Source organism: Mizuhopecten yessoensis, unplaced genomic scaffold (assembly GCF_002113885.1).
Source record: "Mizuhopecten yessoensis strain PY_sf001 unplaced genomic scaffold, ASM211388v2 scaffold10431, whole genome shotgun sequence".
Lineage (NCBI taxonomy): Eukaryota > Metazoa > Mollusca > Bivalvia > Pectinida > Pectinidae > Mizuhopecten > Mizuhopecten yessoensis.
The window spans coordinates 13718-36378 of record NW_018408543.1 but is presented as its reverse complement, the minus strand read 5'-3'; the positions used below and the strand labels follow the sequence as shown (position 1 = coordinate 36378).

Here is a 22661-nt window from a genome sequence, read left to right as displayed (position 1 = left end):
TCAGGACAGGTAACATATTTTATATATTTCTCATCATCAGGACAGGTAACATATTTTATATATTTCTCATCATCAGGACAGGTAACATATTTAGTATATTTCTCCAGAGCTGCCAACCTTAGAGATTAAGAAATAGTAATCTGCGATCGCTTTTTTACAAACATGTATTCATTACCTTTTATTGTTTTTCTAGTGCCTTGTTAGTCGCACTTTAAGCCCTTTTCAAAAATTAATAAATTAATTTCCTTTTTTTCCTAGGAGAAACGTCTTCTTTCCCGTCCAGTTTGACACGTTTTTCCGCCATTTTACTTCATCTACAAACGTCCTTTTCACATTGAATTAACTCCAGCCTATCTCGAGAATCGATACAAACGCACGTGTGTATCTGATTTGCGATTATAATACTGAAAACGGACATCGGGACCGGATTACGGCGAAACTAACAAAAAAACGGAAAAATTCCGATTTTTTTTTAAAAATCGTAATTTTACTTGTAAAATCGTACTAGCGTAATTCAGACCTCAAAATCGTAATAATTATGCCTAAATCGTAAGAGTTGGCAGCTCTGTTTCTCATCATCAGGACAGGTAACATATTTTATATATTTCTCATCATCAGGACAGGTAATTATAACATATTTTATATATTTCTCATCATCAGGACAGGTAACATATTTAGTATATTTCTCATCATCAGGACAGGTAACATATTTTATATATTTCTCATAGTCAGGACATGTAACATATTTTATATATTTCTCATCATCAGGACAGGTAACATATTTTATATATTTTTCATAGTCGGGACAGGTAACATATTTAGTATATTTCTCAAAGTCAGGACAGGTAACATGTTTAGTATATTTCTCATCATCAGGACAGGTAACACATTTTATATATTTCTCATAGTCAGGAGAAGGACAGGTAACATATTTTATATATTTCTCATAGTCAGGACAGGTAACATATTTAGTATATTTCTCATAGTCAGGACAGGTAACATATTTTATATATTTCTCATAGTCAGGACAGGTAACATATTTAGTATATTTCTCATCGTCAGGACAGGTAACATATTTTATATATTTCTCATAGTCAGGGCAGGTAACATATTTTATATAATTCTCATAGTCGGGACAGGTAACATATTTTATATATTTCTCATAGTCGGGACAGGTAACATATTTTATATAATTCTCATAGTCGGGACAGGTAACATATTTTATATATTTCTCATAGTCGGGACAGGTAACATATTTTATATATTTCTCATAGTCGGGACAGGTAACATATTTTATATATTTCTCATAGTCAGGACAGGTAACATATTTTATATATTTCTCATAGTCAGGACAGGTAACATATTTTATATATTTCTCATAGTCAGGACAGGTAACATATTTTATATATTTCTCATAGTCAGGACAGGTAACATATTTAGTATATTTCTCATCGTCAGGACAGGTAACATATTTTATATATTTCTCATAGTCAGGGCAGGTAACATATTTTATATAATTCTCATAGTCGGGACAGGTAACATATTTTATATATTTCTCATAGTCGGGGCAGGTAACATATTTTATATATTTCTCATAGTCGGGACAGGTAACATATTTTATATATTTCTCATAGTCGGGACAGGTAACATATTTTATATATTTCTCATAGTCAGGACAGTTACATATTTAGTATATTTCTCATAGTCGGGACAGGTAACATATTTTATAGATTTCTCATAGTCGGGACAAGTAACATATTTTATATATTTCTCATAGTCAGGACAGGTAACATATTTTATATATTTCTCAGTCAGGACAGGTAACATATTTTATAGATTAGAGCGGCTTAGCAATAGCAGCTAGAAACTGATCACGTACACTGCTTTCAAATTGCCTATTGGTGTATGAAGACCATATGAAGTGTTTAAATCATCAGTGATGATTAGTACGAGAAACTTTCATGAGTCAATCTCTCAATAATGATTACAGGTGTTGTAAAATATTTGACATCCACTGTACATGTTAGACAACTAAAACAAAACGTTCACTTACACTTTTCTCCAAAATGGCAAATCCAGCATCTGCTGTTGCAGATTCCTTTTCAAATCTAGAGTTCCCTATTGAAGTCTTAAAACTGAAGCCCTTTATTGCCTCCTTTTGAGCATTCAATGTCTTTGCCCATTTTTCCATATCCTGAAATAAGAAATGATTTTGCACAAATAAATTTAAACAGTACAGCTTTCTATTAAAGAACACATAGCTCTTTTAATATCTTTAATTGGATTATAACAGTAAATCATTACAAAATGACAGCAACGCAAAATGTTCATAGAAAAAATCACGTTAAATGTATATGAAGACTAAACACCCATCTTTCAAGTTATTTGTATGACCTTAGTAATTTGCAATGAAATATTCACCATCTTCTCTCGAGAACAACCTGTCATACACACCTTAGCAATCCTCTTTGCGATCTTGACCTTCTCTTTCTTCTCCTTGTCCTTCTTGCCTCCCTTCTCAGAGCCCTCCTCCTTTGATGAGTTGTCGTCCCCTGTAGGGGCTGGGAGGTAGGTGGACTTCTCAGAGTCCCAGTACAGGAACTGTGCAGTCTGAGAGTTGTAGAAGTACTGTAACACAAAAACAATTGTTAAAACATCACTGGTTACAAAATTTCGACCTCACAAGGTTATTTGATACGAAAAAATATTTACTAAATATTTTAAACAAGAATCGCAAACAGTAGAATGATTAAGAGTTATTAATCCTCACAGGATGATTACTAAGTTAAACAATGATGGTGCATACCTGAGAGTTAGCATCATAGTAGAGGCCAGTGACGGAATCATAGTAGTAGCCCGAGGACTCCTCATAAGAGTATGTGGACACGTCTGGGGCCGGGTAAACTGTATACTCAGACTGGACTTGAGGAACAGGAGGTGTCGGAGCTACTGGTGCTGTTGGCTGGGGCTGTCCAGGTTTTCCTGGCTTCTTCTTTGACCACTCCTCAGCTTGACAGGCTAGCCGCTCCTCTGGTGTCATGTCTGCTAGCTTTTGCTGTTCACGTACCTGGTGTGCAAAGTAACACAATATTACGCATAGTTACAGTTTACGCCTGTCGTCATGTGTTATAAAATAATGCAATCACCGTGTCATACTTTGAAACCATGTCATTTTAATCAGTTTCCTATGATTGAAGGACAGCAGTAAAAATCTCTTGACATGAAGAAATTACAATTTTCAGCTATTTCAGCCTATTACATACTTAATGAAGTCTGTCTGGAGGAATATCATAGGATAACATGCCAAGCCTGTTTTTTATAACATTTTGTAAACTACTAGCCAATGCCTCCAAACCTACCTGTTTTTTATAACATTTTGTGAACTACTAGCCAATGCCTCCAAACCTACCTGTTTTTGGTACTGTTTGACAGCGTTACGTTGCTGGATGGCAGCCTGTGCTACAGCTGCTGCCGCATTGGTGGTGTCCGCTAGAAAACAGGAAACATAAAATGAGGAACAAACCACTACAGAAATCTAGATGACATTCTGTTACATATATACTAATGGTGACATCTTCTGACATCCTGTATTTACTGACATCTGAAGACAGTATGGTCTATACATAAATGACATTTTTCACTCATATATTTTCCTATATAATTTTATTCTACTATTTACACTTAGAAATTATATTGCCTAACTCGACCATGCACTGATTTGGTGGAGTCCATTATGGTCTACAGTGGTGAAAAAGTTAAGGTGGCATCTGGGTAATCATTTTTCATGATAAAAACATGTGAACACTTCACTCACTCTGTGTAGGGTTAGTACTTGCAGAGGCTGTGGCAGAAGCAGCTTGCTCCTGTGAGTAGCCTTGACCATAGTACTGAGCATAGTCATAGCCCTGTTCTCCGTAGTACTGGGCATATGTAGCTGCATCATACTCTGTGCCTTGAAAGTACTGACCATCATAGAATCCGGCTGGGTTTGCCCCCGCTGCGCTACCTGGCTGCTGAGCACCTGCCGTTTGCTGACTATAGTCCCAGTTTGACTATAATAGAATACAAAATTGTCATATTTCAACTTCCTGTGTCCTTAGATTACAATATATATAGTTCAAAATGCATTGACCTCAAAGTATCATTTTAAAACTTTATATAGTATTGACTAACGAATTAACAACTGAACCAGTAACACTTGTATTCCACAAAAACGTCGGACTTTGTTATGTCATTCAGTAAAATGTTATATTCCACAAAACAGATTATTATAAATTTTCTAATAATGATGCAACATAAGCATGTACCTAATACTGACAACACTTACCTGATCTGCAGGAGAAGTTGCCTTCAATGTTGCCATTCTGAAATAAAGATAGGTACATAAAATGTCTGTGTAAACATTAAGATTTATTATCAATCTGATCAAATTCTGGGTATTCAAGACATATTTGAATTCAAATGACAAGATGAAACTATTAACTTACACAGTAGAAAATGTATTCTTGGCAAAGCTGACCAGGATCTGTTTTCCATCGACCTCGAATGGGGGGTGTAGTTGTGTGAGAGTGTCGAGGAGTTGCTGCGATTCCATGACGGACTCCAGCTCCAGAAAGCCGTAGCCCCTCGATGTGTTCGTCAGCTCATCCCGGAGCACCTGACAATTCTTTATAACCGACGATGTGACCTGGCCAAGGGCCTGGATAAGATTATCCTCCGTTGTCAGAGCATCCAGTCCACGCAAGACCAGGGCTGTAACATTTACCAAAGAACATTTCAATTTTTGTCATTACTTATGTGTGAAAGCAGTCATTATTAGAGAATTGCCTTAACCATACGCTTTAAAACAATCTTATACAAAAGTTTTATTTTATCTTGTAATCATTCCCTAACACTCTGAAATACTGAAAACTCCAAGATGTTAACACTCTGAAATACTGAAAACTCCCAAGATGTATGTTACTAAATTCTATTATCCCATTGATTTGTTGAAACTTACTTTGGACTTTTATGCAAAAAAACAAAACAGGCTCTACTTACTATTGCAAGGATTTGTGCCAACCTGGTCAAAACCGTCTCCTTCTTGTTTTCTGTCCGACTCTGAAAAACACAAACATGTCTACTGAAACACCAGACACCTATGTGATAGATACCCAAGTCCAGGTGACGGACTGCCTACAGTACACAGTGGTAGATCCAGGGGTTTGTTGGCAGAAGTTATCCTCAAGAGATTTTATCTTTTCACGAATTCAGATAATTCCTCCCTGGATCAACCACTGGTAACTTTTTCTCTTTTAGCTGATGCCATCCAAAATGTCCATATCACCAAGATGTGATAAACAATTCCTGATGCCAAGCTGAGATACAACCCAGCAAATGGTTATAAACAAAGGTCATGCACTATAAAGATTGTTCACATACATGTAATTCTGTCATATTTTGAATGCATCTTGTTTACCATGAAAAATGTATTATCATCATTGAAGTGATAGTCCAACAAGTCTACTAGGAACTTTTCATAATTCTGTCACTTTCAAGGCTATCTTACAACAAATGTAAGAAACGTATACTGGCACATGTATAAAACACATTAAAATATTCTAAATCTGTTTTCTTCTCATCTTAGTTAAATCATCAAACACCATCACTTCAACAACACAATATAAACGCTAAAAGTATTGACAGATATCATGTGCAAATACAGATTTTAGTTAACTTTTTCTCCCATACCTTAGAAATTTACCGTATCGTTTTTTTCTCTTTAACAACAAAAAAGGGTTTTGGATATTTTTTTCCAATGATGGGTGGGTGTGAGGGGAGGGAAGACTAATATATATCAACATATCTAATATATAACAACATATTACAATGGACAAGAGTTTAGTACGTATATTAACAATCAGACTAGTAGTACATTTTACTCTAATTAGGACAGATGATGGAAATGAAGAAGAGAGTTATATCCGCTTCTTATAAACTAGTCAGTATGTCAACTCAAAACTAGATTCATTAATGTCGTTTACGAAGTCATTAAACACACTTCTCTGGAGTAATCAAGATCTCACTTTTGAACAAAACAGTAAAACTTTTACCTATGTATGCAAGTACATTTAGGATACAAACCGTTTCTAGTAGTCCTAATTACAACAATTACATCATGTTCGAAGAACAATTTTTCTTAGTCTGTGTGAAAACCTCGGTTAATTCTCTATGAGTAGGTTGGGGTACAGAGAAACAACCGTCAACAACCTATTTTGTTAATTCATTTTTTTTTTTTTTAAATGTACATGTTAAGACAGCTATGATGTACGTAAAATGTATTCAAGTTAGGAGAGGGCTTAATTAAGTTGTAAGAACTTGTGCCTAATCCTTTCTGTCATTTTCAAGACAATAAAAATATGTTTAAACCAAAGTCATGGGGTCCTCAAGTTGATTCAAACGTTCTATCTACAAATCTTTTACGAGGCGTCATCCGTTGTGATTGTAGATCGCATACTGTACCTTCACGTGAAAGATTGCACTTGAAACAGTGGTCCCTTCTCTTGAAATTATGGACGCCGCACTATAAAGTTAGAGATGTATGCAAATAATGACACAAATTTCTAAATCTTTTTTGCCCTTATGTTGTATCCAACCCAAAACCAGTATCCATTTTAAATGATTCTATGTTATCATTTTGAGGTGTCTACAGAATATAACCAGTACTTATTTCAATGATTCTAAGGTATTATTTCGAGGTGTCAACAGAGACATTGGTGCCATATCCATTTTCTGAAATCAGTTTTACAATCTACTTCATTTGTGTTGCACACTACTATCCATGTTGAGTATTGCAAATTTGCAATTTAAGTTCAGTGCTGTAACTTTTCTTCATCAAATACCTGTTTTCCTTCTGGTTTTGTGTCCCCAATTTTTTGATGAAAAAGTCTGTAAATTAATGACTATGTTTGCTTTCAATTTTCACATCCACTTTTGACACTGCACGAAATAAGACTATCTGTAATTCAGTCGAAAGTATGTGCCACCAGTAAATAGCAATTGAACCAATAGAGCAAACACAAAATATGTAAAATCTTATCTGCAAAATATCATTCCATCTTTATCATGCCATAGAAAAACTAACTACTCCCCAACATAACAGATCAAATGTCATCGACACCACTGGATGTCAGTCCACAACAGAATCCATTACCTTGCTACATGTCCAGTCAGTCTTGTGAATGGGTCCCTTTTCAGGCCCTGCTTTGGGTGTGCTGTAATGCATGGTCGCGTTGTACTGGTTCTGTAGAGTCAGCTGGCCCTGTAGAGGATGAGGAACAATGTTACAAGTCTGTGATGGGCGTGTCAAATTACCTGTGGCCACTGAACCCATTTCCTGCCTGTCCAGTCATGATAAATACGATACTTATGGCTGAAGCCATGACTATGTTCTCTCAAGGCATACATCATATTGTAAGTTATTTTAATCCAGCCTCTTCGGCCATCTTCCTCTAGGAACTATGTATCTAATTTTCTAATTAAAATGATTTATTTTTTTAATCAGATAAACCGGCACATAGTTGTGCAACAATGTTCATACCTCTCATTCGCCAAAACCTAATTTTCATCATTTAAACTTCAACATTTCATGACACACATGCATTCACTTTTTTTTTACTGCATGTTAATATTCTGCATTTTCATCTTTGAGAATAATTTGTTAGCATCTATGAATGCAAGCTTGGCATTATTAATGTTCACTTTTAATTTTTAAAATAATTATACTTGAAAACAACCAGAAATATGCAAACAACATTGATGATTGAAACCACTTCAAGTTAAAGTCTTAGTCACTTTTAGTTATAAATAGATATAAAAAATCATTTAATTACTACCAATAAAATACAATATTGAAATAGAAATTACTTTGTCTTTGAATAACAGGAAATATAACCTCTTTTTCCTATCAATAAAACTGTCAGAAAATGTATAGATTTTTTTTTTTTGTATTTCAATTAGATTATAACATCCTATTTAGTTCAAATGAAGTAATTTGAACTGAGAATCAGCTACATTGCATTACTTTAATGAAGCGCAAACTTTTTCATCCCAATGATCCCCAAGTTGATTCTACCAAATTATAATTGATATCTCATCAAGAGGGTTCATCAGGGATGAAAATGTCAATGTCTGTGACCCGATACTACATCAGTGGCGACTTCCCACTAAGGAGAATGCTGCACCTCTAGTGGTGATTAACAGGTTTTGGTTGTTACTTTACGATAAAACTGAAAGCTTCCATAGACCTGATTCTGGTCCATCCATCGTTGTGCGTCTCCTATACTCTGAAACTCCACAAAAGCAAACCCGCGGGATGCACCTGTGCAATAATTTGAACGTTTGGCATTAGATGACAATATACAGCTAGAATACACATGGTGGCACAGTTTCGACTTTTAACACAATCATATCATCACTGAAGGTTTTCTGAGCTCCTTCATTTAACAGGAAAAAAACATTTTGAACAAACTCTATTTAATTAATAATAACCTGAAACAGAACCATACAGTAAGGAAACATTTATAACACACGAAAAGTAGGTGGGTTGTTCAATTAAAAACTGAAATAAAACACATATTTAATTGCAATTTTACAATGAATAAGTGACTCATTGGAGTAACCATTGTAACCTTTTCAATCACAATCAACCACATGACTTTCCTTTTCACTATTATAATCTTTACATGCAAATAACAATCAAAGTACCCCTATTTTTCATGAAAAAAATAGTAATTGTCATCTAAAATTGTCATCCTAAATTTACATGATTACATGATTTACACATATTTTGAACACTTAGTTACTGTTTTAATACCATTTTTTAAAATGCATAAATGGACAAATTATATTTAGTTAAGTATCTTCTGCAAAAAAGAAACAAGGTCAACATATTCCGTCTTTGCGTATTGCAGAGTTATCTTCTCTTGGGAGCAGGTATTGATTGTTACGTCATTGGTTTGTGCGAGAAAATTGCGTCGTCTTCTCAAAAATTGATGACGTTACTCACACGAACCAATGACGTAACAATCAATACCTGCTCCCAAGAGAAGATAACTCTGCAATACGCAAAGACGGAATACAACTTTGCCTTATACAGTTTCACTTCCCACTGTTTATTCAACCCATCTTACCTGTAGTTAGCCGTGACCTGTTCTGATCCCCTAGTAAGGGTTCCTGTTCTTCTTCTAGTGTTGTCCATTTACCAGATCATAACATGTTCATTTGTTTCTAAGGTTTTTTAATAGCAATATAAGTTGAAGGTAACCCACAACCTTCAGTGATGTAGTGAAAACTGAGCCACCTCCTACATTACAGTGTCCCTACTCAAAAATTGTAATCAACAGTATCAGTGGTCAACACCAGTGCTAACAAAGGCGCACCAAACACAATCCTCACCTGTACTTTTCCTCATGAGCCGCACATCTTTGATTGGAAGTCCAAATAACATCAACTCAGCTCGGATCTGTAAAATACGGAATTGTTAGCTTGTTTCACCAGATTAAATTTGTATAAACATAGACAATTAAGTTCTACATGTATTATAAAGCACAATACTGTTAAAAATTGAACACATGATAATCTTATGGCAAAATACATTTACTTTGTGTCCATCTTTTGATTACCGAACTTAATATGAACTTGAGGAATAGTTAATTTTATCAATCAGACAATAAATAATCTAGAACACTGACAGGTCAGTAAGGGCCCCGTCTTGTGGCAATATATCCCCCATAATCATCAAGAAGCAATCTGCCCATATAGCTGAGCTTGACGTTTGACATTTGGACTTCAAAAAGAATCGCAAGGAACCAAAATATACATTTTACATGTACTATGATGTGAGTCTTGTCTCCTTCTACCTCCATATTTGCTGGGCTAACAGAAATGTAAATATCGGTACAATACTCATTTGTTAGCTTTGATTTGTTTTATTTCACCTTATATACCTCCTCCATCAAGAGCCAGGGTCAAAGGCCGAGATCCACTTTGTCTTTGACCTTTAGACCCAAATGACCTTGACCATTAACCCAGTGACCCTGATCTTTGGTCAGTTGACTTATTCTTTAATGCCTACCAACTTTGCTTCTTAATATCATAACAAAATGTTAATCAGTAAAAAATACAAAACTTGGCCTTGACCCTTTGGACCCCGTAACCTGGACCTAAGGTCAGTTGAATCTGTGTAAAGTTCTGAACAACATTGCTTCATAATGTCACAACAAAATATTCATCAGGGAAAAGGTACAAAATTTAACCTTGACTCCTTGTTTAATTCTGAGTAACATTGCTTCAAAGTGTCATAGCGAAATGTTCACCAGTGAAAAGCTACAAAATTTGACCTTGACCCCTGACCCGATGACCTTAACCTTTGGTCAGTTGACTCCTTGTTTAATTCTGATCAACTTTGCTTCATAATGTCATAACAAAATGATCATCAGTGAAAAGATGTAAAATTTGACCTTGACCTTTGAACCTAATGACCTTAACCTTTGACATTGACTTTTTACCTCAATGTGTATTTTTGTGAACTGAACATCTTGACCAAGTTTCATGTACATTGGTCAATAAATACTAAGTTATCAGCCAGGAACAAAATTTGTGGACGAACAGACAGACAGATTACTATAGGGCACCCTTATCTCCGTTACGGGGCCCTAATTATCCATCATACTGATTTTCATATAGATAGTTACCCCATTAAAATGAAACCCCATGGGGACTGATATGAGTCAACACCAGATTTGTTCAGACACATGAAGGGATACAATTTATCAGAAGGTAATGTGCATACATATACAAACCCCATGTAATATGACTGGTCTAATTCTCATCCCCGTGAATTCTAACAAAACATAAACAGGTATGTGATAAAAAGAAAATTGTAGACCTACATCTTTCTCCTCTATGATAATTGGTAGTCCCCTCAGTAGGATGGTGTTAGTGGGCGTGTCTGTCATCCACTTCTCGCCACCTCGATCTTCACGGTCTGCCCGGTCTCCTCTTTCTCTGGACTCTCGCTTATCATACCCATCTCTTCTATCCATAGGCCCATCCTGTGAACATTTATTACAATGTAATTTTATTAAAAGCAGGATGTATTCATATCAGTAATTTATTTTTATGATTTTCTCAGGTCATGGGTGATTTTTGAGGTCTAATTATTGTGATACAAATATCTAGTTTATAAATACACATAACATGATTTACATCGACATCTTTACTTTTAGCATGCTCTATTAATACAATTTAATACATAAGTACAATCATGACATTGGTTAATACAAATTTAAAATTTGTTAACTTAAATTTCAACATATACATGTTTAACTGCCCATCATTAACTATGATCATTTAGGATCACAATAATCTTCAAGATTTTACAGTTACTATACCTTATCATTATTATCGTCCAATCTGTCTTCATGTTCGCTGCCACTTCTATGTGAGCTCCTGTCTCTGTCCCGATCACGTCGGTCGCGATCTCTCCTCCTGTCATGGTCGCCATCCCTCATGCGATCACGATCTCTATCCCTATCTCGGTTTCTACTCCTTTCCTTATCATTATCGTGTCTTCTGTCTCTATGTCTATCTCCTCTGTGCCTTCGACGAGATCTGAAATAAACCAAGAACCGTAATAATTTCCTTATTTCCTCTTTGTTAATTATGATTGTTAAACGTAACACATATCTAATCATAACCAATCCTCGATATCCGGGGGTTACGCTCACTTCCGCTCTCTGCACCCCCGGAATATGTCATAGAAAAATTGAAGGCTCAGTGTTGAACACCTTGTTGATGAGACAAGACTAGTTCGATCATTTTATACACATCAAAAGAATCTTGCGGCCAAGTAACAGTAAAAATTGAAAGGCTTTGAAGTCGGGCGTCTCTCCCTTGTAAGATGCCCTATATTAATCAAGACATAGATTGATGTGGAAACATGGAAAAATATAAATACAAAAAGATAAATTAATAATTGAAATAATTTGTTCATTGTAATTTATATCAGCATGTTGGAAAAATTCGAGAAGATTTCGCTCTCCCGTCAAAATGTTCTACTTTCACTTTCAAATAACTTAGAGCATATATTCCTAAGAACTATCTTTATACTACATCTTGCACTTGTAGCTAACGATATCGTAATGTTACAGTCAAAAGGATGAAAGAAGTGATATAAATAGTCATGATTTACCTATTTTGCAATGAGAAATTGCGTGACATATTATCCCATAATCGTAAAACATTTTGCCGCGCTACGTCAATTACGATCACATGCATGACTATCACATGCCTCGCAAGTCGTGCGCTGAGATCAACTTGCAAAGAAACAATAACAATTAAAAACACAAAATATTCCTTTTTTAACAATAATCAAATATTACATTTAAAGAAAAATGGTGAAAATTGTCAGTTGTTTACGACATAACGTTAACTTGGGATTGATTTCCGGCACCATGCTGCCAGGACTGTATGTCCCGATTTTGACACCTTTTCAACGGGACACGAGGAGATCAACTTCTAATGCAATAGAGAAGCTATTGCTTAAATGATTAAAAACATGTGTCTTCCTTATGAAGTAATATTTTCATTGAAATCGGCATGCATTTCTCACATGATGTGTCAGGGTGACCGTGAATAATTTGTGAAACGCATGCTCGTTTTCTGTTTGTGTTAGAAATGTCGGTAGGCCTAATTATTTCAACTTAAGATAGCAATTAACTGCACCACATGTTTTGTTAAGACTAAAATGTATGACCAGCAGGCGGTGGTCGATCTATTGTTTTCCGCAGACTGGGGTGAAGCGAGGTGTGAATAATTTACCTTGAGTGGACAGGTGATCACCTTGGGCGATGAACAGTTAACCGGTCCTATTGTTCAATCGTCCAGGTGTTTCACACATATAACTTACCTGAGTTTTTAACTTATAAAATTGATTCACGGCAGAACAAAGTATCATAATAAGTGGGTTCCACTGTAATGGCTATTCCGTAGTCTGACTAACCTGTCTCTGTCTCGGTCACGGTCATGATCTTTTAAAATAGGATTTTGCTCTGGTGGCTCCTGTTTTGGCTCTTCATAGTTATCGTAAGATGAACCGCATTCCCCTTCCTCATAACCATACTCTTCATCGTAGAAATCATCTTTGTAAGCAGCACTGTAGTCATACTGCTGGTGAAAGGATATGTCTCCACCTGTGTAGTTGTAGTTGTCCTTGTAATTTTCTTGATAAACCTCCATTTCTGATCCTACAATGTAAACATAGGGTAAGAATAATGTACACACTGAAGAGATTCATCGATTATACACTTGTATCACTACAAACCACATTACCTGATTTCTAAAGATAAGATAGAGACAGCTACTCAAAGTTCTTCTTATGGATTCTTATTACCTCTGATCAGGTGGACCCAAATGCAGCATTATTACCCATTTGCGCCCAACCTGCTGATTATGTGGGAATGAACATGTACATGATAATTAAATTTCAGTCAAATTGGAGAAAATGTACAATAAACATTTAATTTTTGTTTTATTTACTGGTCAAATAAAATGGAGATGCATAACGGCTCAAAATTCATGCGTGACGGTATAGTCACGCTAAAACGGCCTGGGGAGAACACTGCTTTAGAACAGAGACGTATAATGTATTATACGTCTCTGTTTAGAACAATAATTTCCTCTATTTTTTTTTAATATTATTCATATGGGTCAAGTTCTTCATCAATACTGATGATCAGAGGTACAGCATTGCTGGACTTAATATAAATATTCACCCGATGATTAACAGCATTGGATTACAGAATCGGACTGTGGAACAACTGGTTCAGAAAGAAACTCGAAGTATCTGAACAAATATAACTACATAGAGAGAGAACAGAATGTGTTCACATGTTATAAATAATACAGCCTTAAATTATGCAAGCGTTCTTCTAAACAGCGAAAGATTTCGTCGACATTAAAATCGGATTATTCCTTGCAACAATTTCTTACCCAGCCTAAATGTCTTCAAATTTGCAAATGGCGTCGGGCGCATTGTTTGTGATAAAAGTCGCAAACCTATGACACATCACCAATTCCAATGAACTCAACATAAAAAGCTAAAATTCATGTTTATCTGTCTGTTGCATAATTTCTTACTGTTTTAAAGTTATAATGATTTTTTAAGCGAAGCAAAACAACTGTTTGTCTTTCTGCCAGTTTTACGACATCCACCATAATCCATCCACATTTTTGTATGAGACACACGTGTATACATGAGACACACGTGTATGCACTTGTGTGGGGGTTAGGTGTCATTGAAGTTGAAGATTTACCGATAGACAAGGTAAATGTTTAAGATTGCAGGGTGGCTAGCATTAAGTGAAAAGTTATTTAATATTTTGTAATATATAAGATTTTACAAACAGTGACATAACCTTGGCAGCTAGAGTTTTACTTCTAACTATGTTAAAATTATAACCATGGGGCATTATACAGGTCCAGGACACTCTGCCGATTGAGCTATATAGCTGTAAAGACCTATAATAGCTCTATTGACCTATCTGAAATAGGTCTTTTGAGCTGTTTTCAAGCGATTTACTTTTTTAAGGAAAACAAAAGAAAGTCGCTTTTAAAAGAAGATCGTATCATTAGGTTGATAACAAAAGACATTAAATATAAGTATTCTTTTTAAAAAAATAATGATGTAAAAAAATCGAAAATTTTACATTTATGAAAAATGAAAATAAACATCTAACTGTATGCTTTTTGTAGTCACTATTACCAAAACCTTATTGTTTTATGCGACTTTGCTTTAATTTAATGAAAATTGAAATCAGAGAAAATATAGCTCAATACAGCTATAAGTTATAGGTGTATATAGCTATATAGGTCTTATATAGGTCTTTATAGCTATATAGCTCAATCGGCAGAGTGTACTGGACCTGTTATATTACTTATATACAAGGTAATATGGTCAAACTTCTTTAGAGCTGTATAATTGACAAAATTTAATATTTGATGTCTTTTGCAATATAGCAGGGGCAGCTGCGCATATCAAATATCAGGATATCATGATATATATCTTCTTCTTCTTCCTATGAGAGACGAATCTTCAAGATTGGAGCGATTACTGTCTCTGGACTTATTGGGCGCCTGTGCGGAAAAAGAAACATTATAGTTATAATTGAATGAAATAAGCAAAAGTATAAATTATATTATGATAAAGCATTAACCATCATCCATACGTTCTTCACGGAAGACAACTACAACATGTCTCTGAAGCAAAATATCTGGGAGTAACTCTACAATCAAGCATATTAATAATAAATGTTCAAAAGCAAATTCAACAATAGTTTTTTTAAGAAGAAACATCAAAATAGGATCCAAAACTGTCAAACAATCGGCATCTCTATCTCTAGTAAGACCTTCCTTAGAGTATGCCTGTTCTACCTGGGACCCACACACCAAATCAGACATAAACAAAACTGTCAAACAACCGGCATATCTAGTAAGCCCTTCCTTAGAGTATGCCTGTTCTACCAGGGACCCACACACCAAAACAGACATAAACAAAACTACCAAACAACCGGCATATCTATCTCTAGTAAGACCTTCCTTAGAGTATGCCTGTTCTACCTGGGACCCACACACCAAATCAGACATAAACAAAACTGCCAAACAACCGGCATATCTATCTCTAGTAAGACCTTCCTTAGAGTATGCCTGTCCTACCTGGGACCCACACACCAAATCAGACATAAACAAAACTGAAATGGTTCAACTGGAGTAGCCAGTTATGTCTCCAACAAGTTTAGGAACATATCCAGCATTGGTGACATGCTAAACACTCTAGAATGGCGCTCTTTATAGCTGATAGAAGAAAAGATCAAAGGCTTGCCACTCTCTACAAAATTAGAAATGACTTGATAACTATAAGGAAAACTCCACCCATTCCACCAAATCGCATCTCCCGCCATTCCCATAAAAAATCTTACCAAATACCGTCTTGCAAGCAAAACACAGTGTAGAAAATTTTCCTTTTTTCCAAGAACTATTTCTGACTGGAACAACTTACCACGTCATATCACCTCTATCGATTCCCTTGATTCCTTCAAATTAGCACTTTCTCACATTTATTAGACTCTTGTGTTATACAGTTTTTAAACAAGCGTAGCTCTCTCTCTTGCCAATTATCTTCAACTTGTTGGGCAGTATCCCATAGTCATAGACATTTATTAAATAATGGGAGGGGGGGGGGGTATTCTGTGTCTCACGGCATGACTGTGATCACACAATTCAATACAGGACATGTTTGACTTCGTCCCCTGGGTAACTCGGGGGCGACAGATATGCATACATAAATAGACCAGCCTATGTTAGTGGGGCAAATGAAGAGAAGATGTGTTTGACGGTGTACTGTATGTGTGGAGTCGAAGACGTGAGAAACTAGGGGGGGGGGGGTTAATTTTTTAATGTGGAGAGTATAGGCCAGCCTGAATGATTCAAGGCTGTCTGCATCAGCAAGAGAGGAGGGTAAGCTGTTCCAGTCCGCTATAGTCCTTGGCATGTAAGAGAACTTGAAAAAGTCTTTGGATGCCTGAATTGGACGTTAGCAGTGGTTCCCCCGAGTCCTGGAGTCGGCCTTGGTTAAGTACTGTTCGGCTGGTATAGGTATGAGATCGTGACTGATCTTATAGAAGTTGAACGCCTGGCCTTCCCCCATTGACTCTGCAGGGGGTCCCACTTGATGGAGTCAACCATTGCCGTGACATAACCTGGAGTTCTCGAGTGAAAGTCATTAGAGATGTATCTGGCCCCTCTTCTCTGGACAGCCTCGAGTTGATATGGTCTGCTCGGTATGGGTCCCAGGCGGAGCATGAGTATTCAAGTTGAGGTCTTACCAGGGCAGAGTAAGTGAGGGCTTTGACCCGCCTGGTGCATCCAGACATGTTGCAGCGCAGGAATCCTAGAGCTTTGTGTGCCTTAGCACAAATGCTGCTAACATGTGGGCCCCAGGACAGGTCATGGGATAAAGTTACCCCCAGGTACTTGCTCACTGGGACTACCTGTAGTGATTTCTGGTGGAGTGAGTAGTCGAAGGAGATGGGATTACACTTTTTAGATATTCTGATGACAAAGCAGTTATCAGCATTAAAATTCCTTTGCCAGTCAGATTCCCATTTCTGGAGATTAACAAGATCTTGTTGGAGTTGCTCACAGTCTATGACTGTATTGATGGGTCTGTAAAGGAGACAATCATCAGCAAAGAGACGAGCATTGGAAAGTACAGATGTACTATAATACAATATATTACGCACAAAAACCGCACAGTATATGTATTTTCTTTAAAAGCCATCAACAAAATCGATTATTCACGTTCACCAAGGGAGGGATACATTCATTGGCCTCATTAAAAAGGCTATTTAATTGATCGAGTTAATGTGTACCATTTCTGCCTTGCCGCCACAAAGTAGCAGTAACTAGAAATAATGTGTTGCTTTTCCGGCGATGGCGCCGTCAACATTATGTTTTTTTGTTTAAGTTAGTTTACCTGAAAGACAAAGTATGAGTGATAGACCAACCAAACATTAGATGCATCTTAGGTAGTACATCTCAACCCATGCATCAAATGCTGAATGAGGCCTACCTTTCATGGTCCATTGACTTTGTCAGCATCTCGATCAACATTAAGTTTTTGCGTTTAAGTTAGTTTCTCTGAATTTATTAGTGCTAGACCAACCAAACTTGACATGTGCATTGCTGGTCTAACCGGGGCACTGGCGAGACATATCAATCCGAATGGCTTGTTTATTTAAAGTAGAGGGCTCGTACCTCTTCCTAACTTACAATCGGGGAGGAGAGCTCCATGGTTTGTTTTACTTTTGAGTCGTCTCTCTTGTATATAAGTATAGGTTTAACATGATTGTACTATTAAAGAACAAAGGCGCACTGAATGGGCCAAATTTATTACATCACAAACAAATCATGATATAAGGTACATATTTAATAATAAAATGAGGGTATTTCCCCTTACAATAAAAAAATAATGATAATTATAAAAAAGATACAACACACAAGAGTAACCAGCTTGATTTGGCAGAAAGAATTCAGCTGATAGTAATTCTACTTGGAGAATTAAAAAAAAAAGACCTCAAGGGAGGGAAGCTAGGGATCGAGGGTTGCGGAAAACATTTAGCCAGCACCATGCTTATGGCCGGAAAATGTGCTATGCAAGGGCGGTTACTCTATATTACATAATGCGTTTAGCTATTAAGGATGCACGGTACAATCATTCTTAAAATACAATTTCTCTAAATTATCAAATAAAGCAATATAAAAAGGTGTTTTCTGGCTTAGATTTACTTCCCTTGGTAAAGATTTCATCTTTCATTGTGATACTATGCATGATATTACAATTCCTTGCTTGCTATACATTCAGTTGTCAAGTATAGGATCAACGTGGATAGGTGGAGTTGGATCCCTTAAATTTATGTTTTTCTTTTTTTCCCCATATACTCAATCAATTATAATTCTATTGTAAGATGTGTTTTGTATAGAATACATCTTTAGAAAATGAAAAAAATGGTGGTAGGACGCCAGGCTCGTGACCGAAGGGTTGCGTGTTCGAGTCACAGCACGGCTCTGTTGTATCCTTAAGCAAGATACTTTACTTTGCTTGTTGCAGTCTACTCAACTGTAAATGAGTACTTGGTTGGGCAGTGCTAGAATTGTTGAATGCTAGCTGTTAGCGCCGAAATGGCAGATCCGGCTGTATGCACCCCAGGGAGTTGAGAAAGATATTGGCTGGTTGCAAAGGCCCTATAACCAAGAATAATAATTTGTGAACTGCTTTCAGACGACCTACGAACTAGGTTGTGATAAAGCGGTCTTCAAGAACCTTAAAATTATTATTATTATTATTGTTATTATTCATACTACGTGTCATGCAAGACATAGTAATAATTGTGTTCACTTGATTTTACTTTTACCTTAACTCGTACTGTAATTTATAATGAGGGTCAATGCTCCAAATGTTTACACAGTATTCATGCCAACTGTATTTTATAAGTGCTAAACGTTCTAGTGTATAGAAGATTATTAGTTATGATCTGATGTAACACTGAATTGAATGGAAGTGTTCAACCTTGTTTAATTCAAAACTGTACAAATGGTGGGTATGATACAAACATGCACACTCCTGATGTTTGTTATGGGGGCAAAAAGGGGTAATAATTATGAATTGGGTGAGGTTCACGTCCTATGACCTTTTGACCTCCTTGATTGGCTTAGACAGATTAACACAATCATGCTTCAAAGATAATGTCCTGCCCTCCCAGGTTTACCGCCTCCTCTGGCAACTAAGTGTCTCGGAAACTAATCATACACTAGTATACAATTGCTGGGCATTTAGAGACAAAAAACACATACATATGCTACCAGGATTTTCCTGGAATCTAGTGCTGCCCCAGGGGATATACTGGTAATCCCTGGGTCATATAGCTTAGAGACAGTCAAGTTCCCACACCATGTGTGGTATGTGGTGTGGAGTGCCACTCCAAGGGGAGCATAGATAATGTAAAGGCATTGCATGTGCCAACCATTAGGATACTCTGTGAAATAGGTGTATGGTTATATTCGTATTGAAATTAATGAATTATTCTATTTGTCTTTCAGGTTATAAGTGGGACTAGCTGTCATGGCAATGGATCCATTCAAGATGAACTCTAAAGAGACCTTCCGGTTAAAACAATGCCTTTTGTTCTGTCCATCAAAATATTCTGTATCTACAAAGTGGTCGACAAGACTGTTATTAAAATTTCCCTGTATTAGCAGATGTGCAACAAAGCCTACTGGTTCAGTAACATTAAACACCTGTAAGAATGACCATGCCACTTCTTCATCAAGAACTGTTGTACCTCCGCCAGACAAAAACACCACATCACTGTCTTACTCTGTCTACCAGGAATTAAGGTCATATTTAAGAGTTCCTGTCCTCTTAGCTGAAACTAACAAGGATGTTCTGAGCAGTGATGATGAAACCAACCCTGAAGGTATCCCCCTTGTATCAAAAGAAGAAGTATTGGAATACATTGCTAATGAGACGGGGCCAGACCGAGTAAGGGATTTCTTTAACCAAAAGTAAGTTTCTGTGACATTTGTTGAATTGCTTGACTGGTCTGATATGAAGGTTAAAGATGTTAAGACTACATTCAAATCATGGAGTTTCACCCATGAAGCCAATCTTCTCTTGGTTTTAACTGTTTTTAGGGTGAATTTGGGTTCTATAGGGCCTTTAAATTTAGGGTTTTATAAATGTCCCTTCCCCTAGATAATTTATAACTTCTGCTGGATTTTCCCAAAATCAATGCAAAAATTGTTTAGTTTTCTAAAGTCATGCTTTTCATGTGTGATATTTTCCCAAAGTCGCAAGCACAGGCCCTTGTCAAAAAGAAGTAGAAAAGTCACTGCATTTATCCATTTAAATAGAGTTAAATTTTACAGTTATTTTTATGTCAGTAGACAGTAAATGAAAACTTCATTAACTGCTGTACAGTCTGTGTCACAATGGCGACTCAGAACTAAATGTTGAAATGGATTCCAACTTGTGTAATGTTATGTATTTTTAAAAAAAAAAGCAGTTTTCAGTTGGTGTTTTTTTGTTTCCATTAGTTGATTGTACATGTGTATTTACAGTCCTCGGTAATTTCAACAGTTATCTGTTGATACGAGTACAAAATTGCAGTTCTTCTTGAGGGCAAGGAAACCGAAGACACAAGGATATATATGACCCCAAGGTTTCAATAAAAGAATTAAGGGAGATAGCTCTTCAGTGTATCAGTGGTCTACACACTACTATTTGTTCTTTCTGTTGACAGTCCTCAAGGCGGACATCACCCAGATTTTGAGGAATTAAGGCTGAATCTCCTTATGTCTGGATTATTGGGCCTATTTATAGGATATTATATTGGGTACCGCAAAACCTCCATTAAATTCAGGGAAGAAAACCGGAGCACAACATTCCGTTCGGCTATGAATTACCAGGTAAATAATTCTTCTGTATGCAACTAAAGATGCAATAAGGTTTGAACGTTTCATTTATTAGATAAATTATTATTGCCTTGAGGGGATGAGGGTATTGCTCTAGTTTTTTGAGTAAAATATGTTGGACTCATATAAATATTTGATTTGTTTTAAGTAGTGGAGAAAATTGAATGTAGCTCTATCAACATACAATACATTTTTCCTATACTGTTGTCTAGGTAATATCACATAAAAGTCAGTACATGTACTAGGTTTTTTATCTCGTTCAGTCCTTTTTCACATCCTATCTCACTGCTTGTTCTTAGGAATATAATTTTGTCAACCTATCAAACATATACGTATACAACCCCTAGGGACCTAGTTTCTTAGTCACAGCTTGGAAACAGTTGAGATCCCCACCCTATAAACATATATACAATTGCTGAGTATAAAGAGATGAATGCACATATGCTTTCATTATGGCCTTGGGGTTTGCCCCAACCTTGGAGACAACCTCTGGGTCATAACTTCAAAATGGTTAAGATCCTCACCCCAAAACTATATATACAATTGTTGGGCAAAAAGAGACGAATGCAGTCATGATATTAGAATTGACCCCCGGGTCAGCCCCACCCTTGCAGACTTAACCCCCGGGTCATAACTTTGAAACAGTTGAGATCCCCACCCCAAAACTTTGAATACAAATGCTGGGCAAAAAGAGACAAATGCAGTCATGATATTAGAATTGATCCTGGGTTCTGGCCACAACGCTAGGGACCTAGTTTCTGAGTCACAGCTTACAGTTGAGATCCCCAACCCATAGCCATACATAAAATTGCTGGTCATGAAAAATCTAATACAGATAGGATACAGGGATTGGCCTTGGGCATATTCCCTTGGATCTCATTTGGAAAATATTTTGCCATAATTGCTTAGATATCCAGGTGAACGATACAGGCCCTATGGGCCTCTTGTTTCACAGTTAACTTCAATATAACGTATACTAGTGAACTGTTATGAACCAATAATTACTGGTCCTGTTCCAAATATGTCAATTTTTACTGGAGTGAAAGCTACTTTCAATGTCGAGGCTACTGATAGATTACAATAAAAAACAATAGATTTCTCTTATCCCTTTAAAAAATGACATAACATTGAAGACATGTAATATAAGGACAGAGTATAGTCCTGACTATTGTTTGAATTACAAATGCATGTTTTTATTTGAAAGCGGATGAGGATGGACAAAAGTTTGTTAGGAGGAGCGAGATTTGCATTGAAAGGGGGTGTTTACCTGAGTACATTTGTTACGCTACTGATGTAAGTATTACATATGTTTGAAGTGCCTTGTCACAAGTCATAGCTTACGAAAATGCTAATGTTTTCTTGTGTTTCTATACAGTAACAATTTCACATGTTGAAATAATATTGAAACAAATTTTACTCTTCGAAAATCCATGTAGAAAATCTACCATTCAAAAAGAGAGTTCTACATTAACTCTATAGTATATATGATACTCTTGTCAAAGACTATTCTGTTTATAACAGTTTGGAGTAGACTATTCTGTTTATAACAGTTTAGAGTAGACTATTCTGTTTATAACAGTTTGGAGTAGACT

The 22661-nt window shown here is 36.3% G+C and overlaps 2 protein-coding genes and 1 long non-coding RNA gene across 3 annotated transcripts in view; 2 read left to right on the top strand and 1 right to left on the bottom strand.

The window, feature by feature from the left end:
- Positions 1 to 1126, top strand: part of LOC110460553 — a 1309-nt gene extending 183 nt beyond the window's left edge. The window contains exons 2-3 of the long non-coding RNA XR_002464027.1: positions 10 to 81; positions 588 to 1126. This is a non-coding gene — a long non-coding RNA (uncharacterized LOC110460553). The remainder of the gene's footprint in view (positions 1 to 9; positions 82 to 587) is intronic.
- LOC110460552 (RNA-binding protein 5-like) overlaps positions 1 to 14122 on the bottom strand; it is an 18662-nt gene extending 4540 nt beyond the window's left edge. The window contains exons 1-16 of the mRNA XM_021513528.1: positions 14032 to 14122; positions 13043 to 13286; positions 11433 to 11652; positions 10932 to 11093; positions 9436 to 9502; positions 8286 to 8359; positions 7193 to 7300; positions 6502 to 6562; positions 5041 to 5100; positions 4488 to 4752; positions 4328 to 4364; positions 3815 to 4052; positions 3410 to 3489; positions 2807 to 3067; positions 2455 to 2628; positions 2054 to 2194 (exon numbers count right to left, since the gene is read on the bottom strand). Of these exons, the coding sequence (XP_021369203.1) occupies positions 2054 to 2194; positions 2455 to 2628; positions 2807 to 3067; positions 3410 to 3489; positions 3815 to 4052; positions 4328 to 4364; positions 4488 to 4752; positions 5041 to 5100; positions 6502 to 6562; positions 7193 to 7300; positions 8286 to 8359; positions 9436 to 9502; positions 10932 to 11093; positions 11433 to 11652; positions 13043 to 13286; positions 14032 to 14074 (2235 nt within the window). The 5' untranslated portion in view covers positions 14075 to 14122. The remainder of the gene's footprint in view (positions 1 to 2053; positions 2195 to 2454; positions 2629 to 2806; positions 3068 to 3409; positions 3490 to 3814; positions 4053 to 4327; positions 4365 to 4487; positions 4753 to 5040; positions 5101 to 6501; positions 6563 to 7192; positions 7301 to 8285; positions 8360 to 9435; positions 9503 to 10931; positions 11094 to 11432; positions 11653 to 13042; positions 13287 to 14031) is intronic.
- Positions 14123 to 14251: 129 nt separating this feature from the next.
- The window catches only part of LOC110460555 (RPII140-upstream gene protein-like), a gene marked incomplete at its 3' end in the record, with an annotated part of 21679 nt that continues 13269 nt past the window's right edge, over positions 14252 to 22661 (top strand). The window contains exons 1-4 of the mRNA XM_021513530.1: positions 14252 to 14365; positions 19696 to 20160; positions 20898 to 21063; positions 22274 to 22362. Of these exons, the coding sequence (XP_021369205.1) occupies positions 19718 to 20160; positions 20898 to 21063; positions 22274 to 22362 (698 nt within the window). The remainder of the gene's footprint in view (positions 14366 to 19695; positions 20161 to 20897; positions 21064 to 22273; positions 22363 to 22661) is intronic.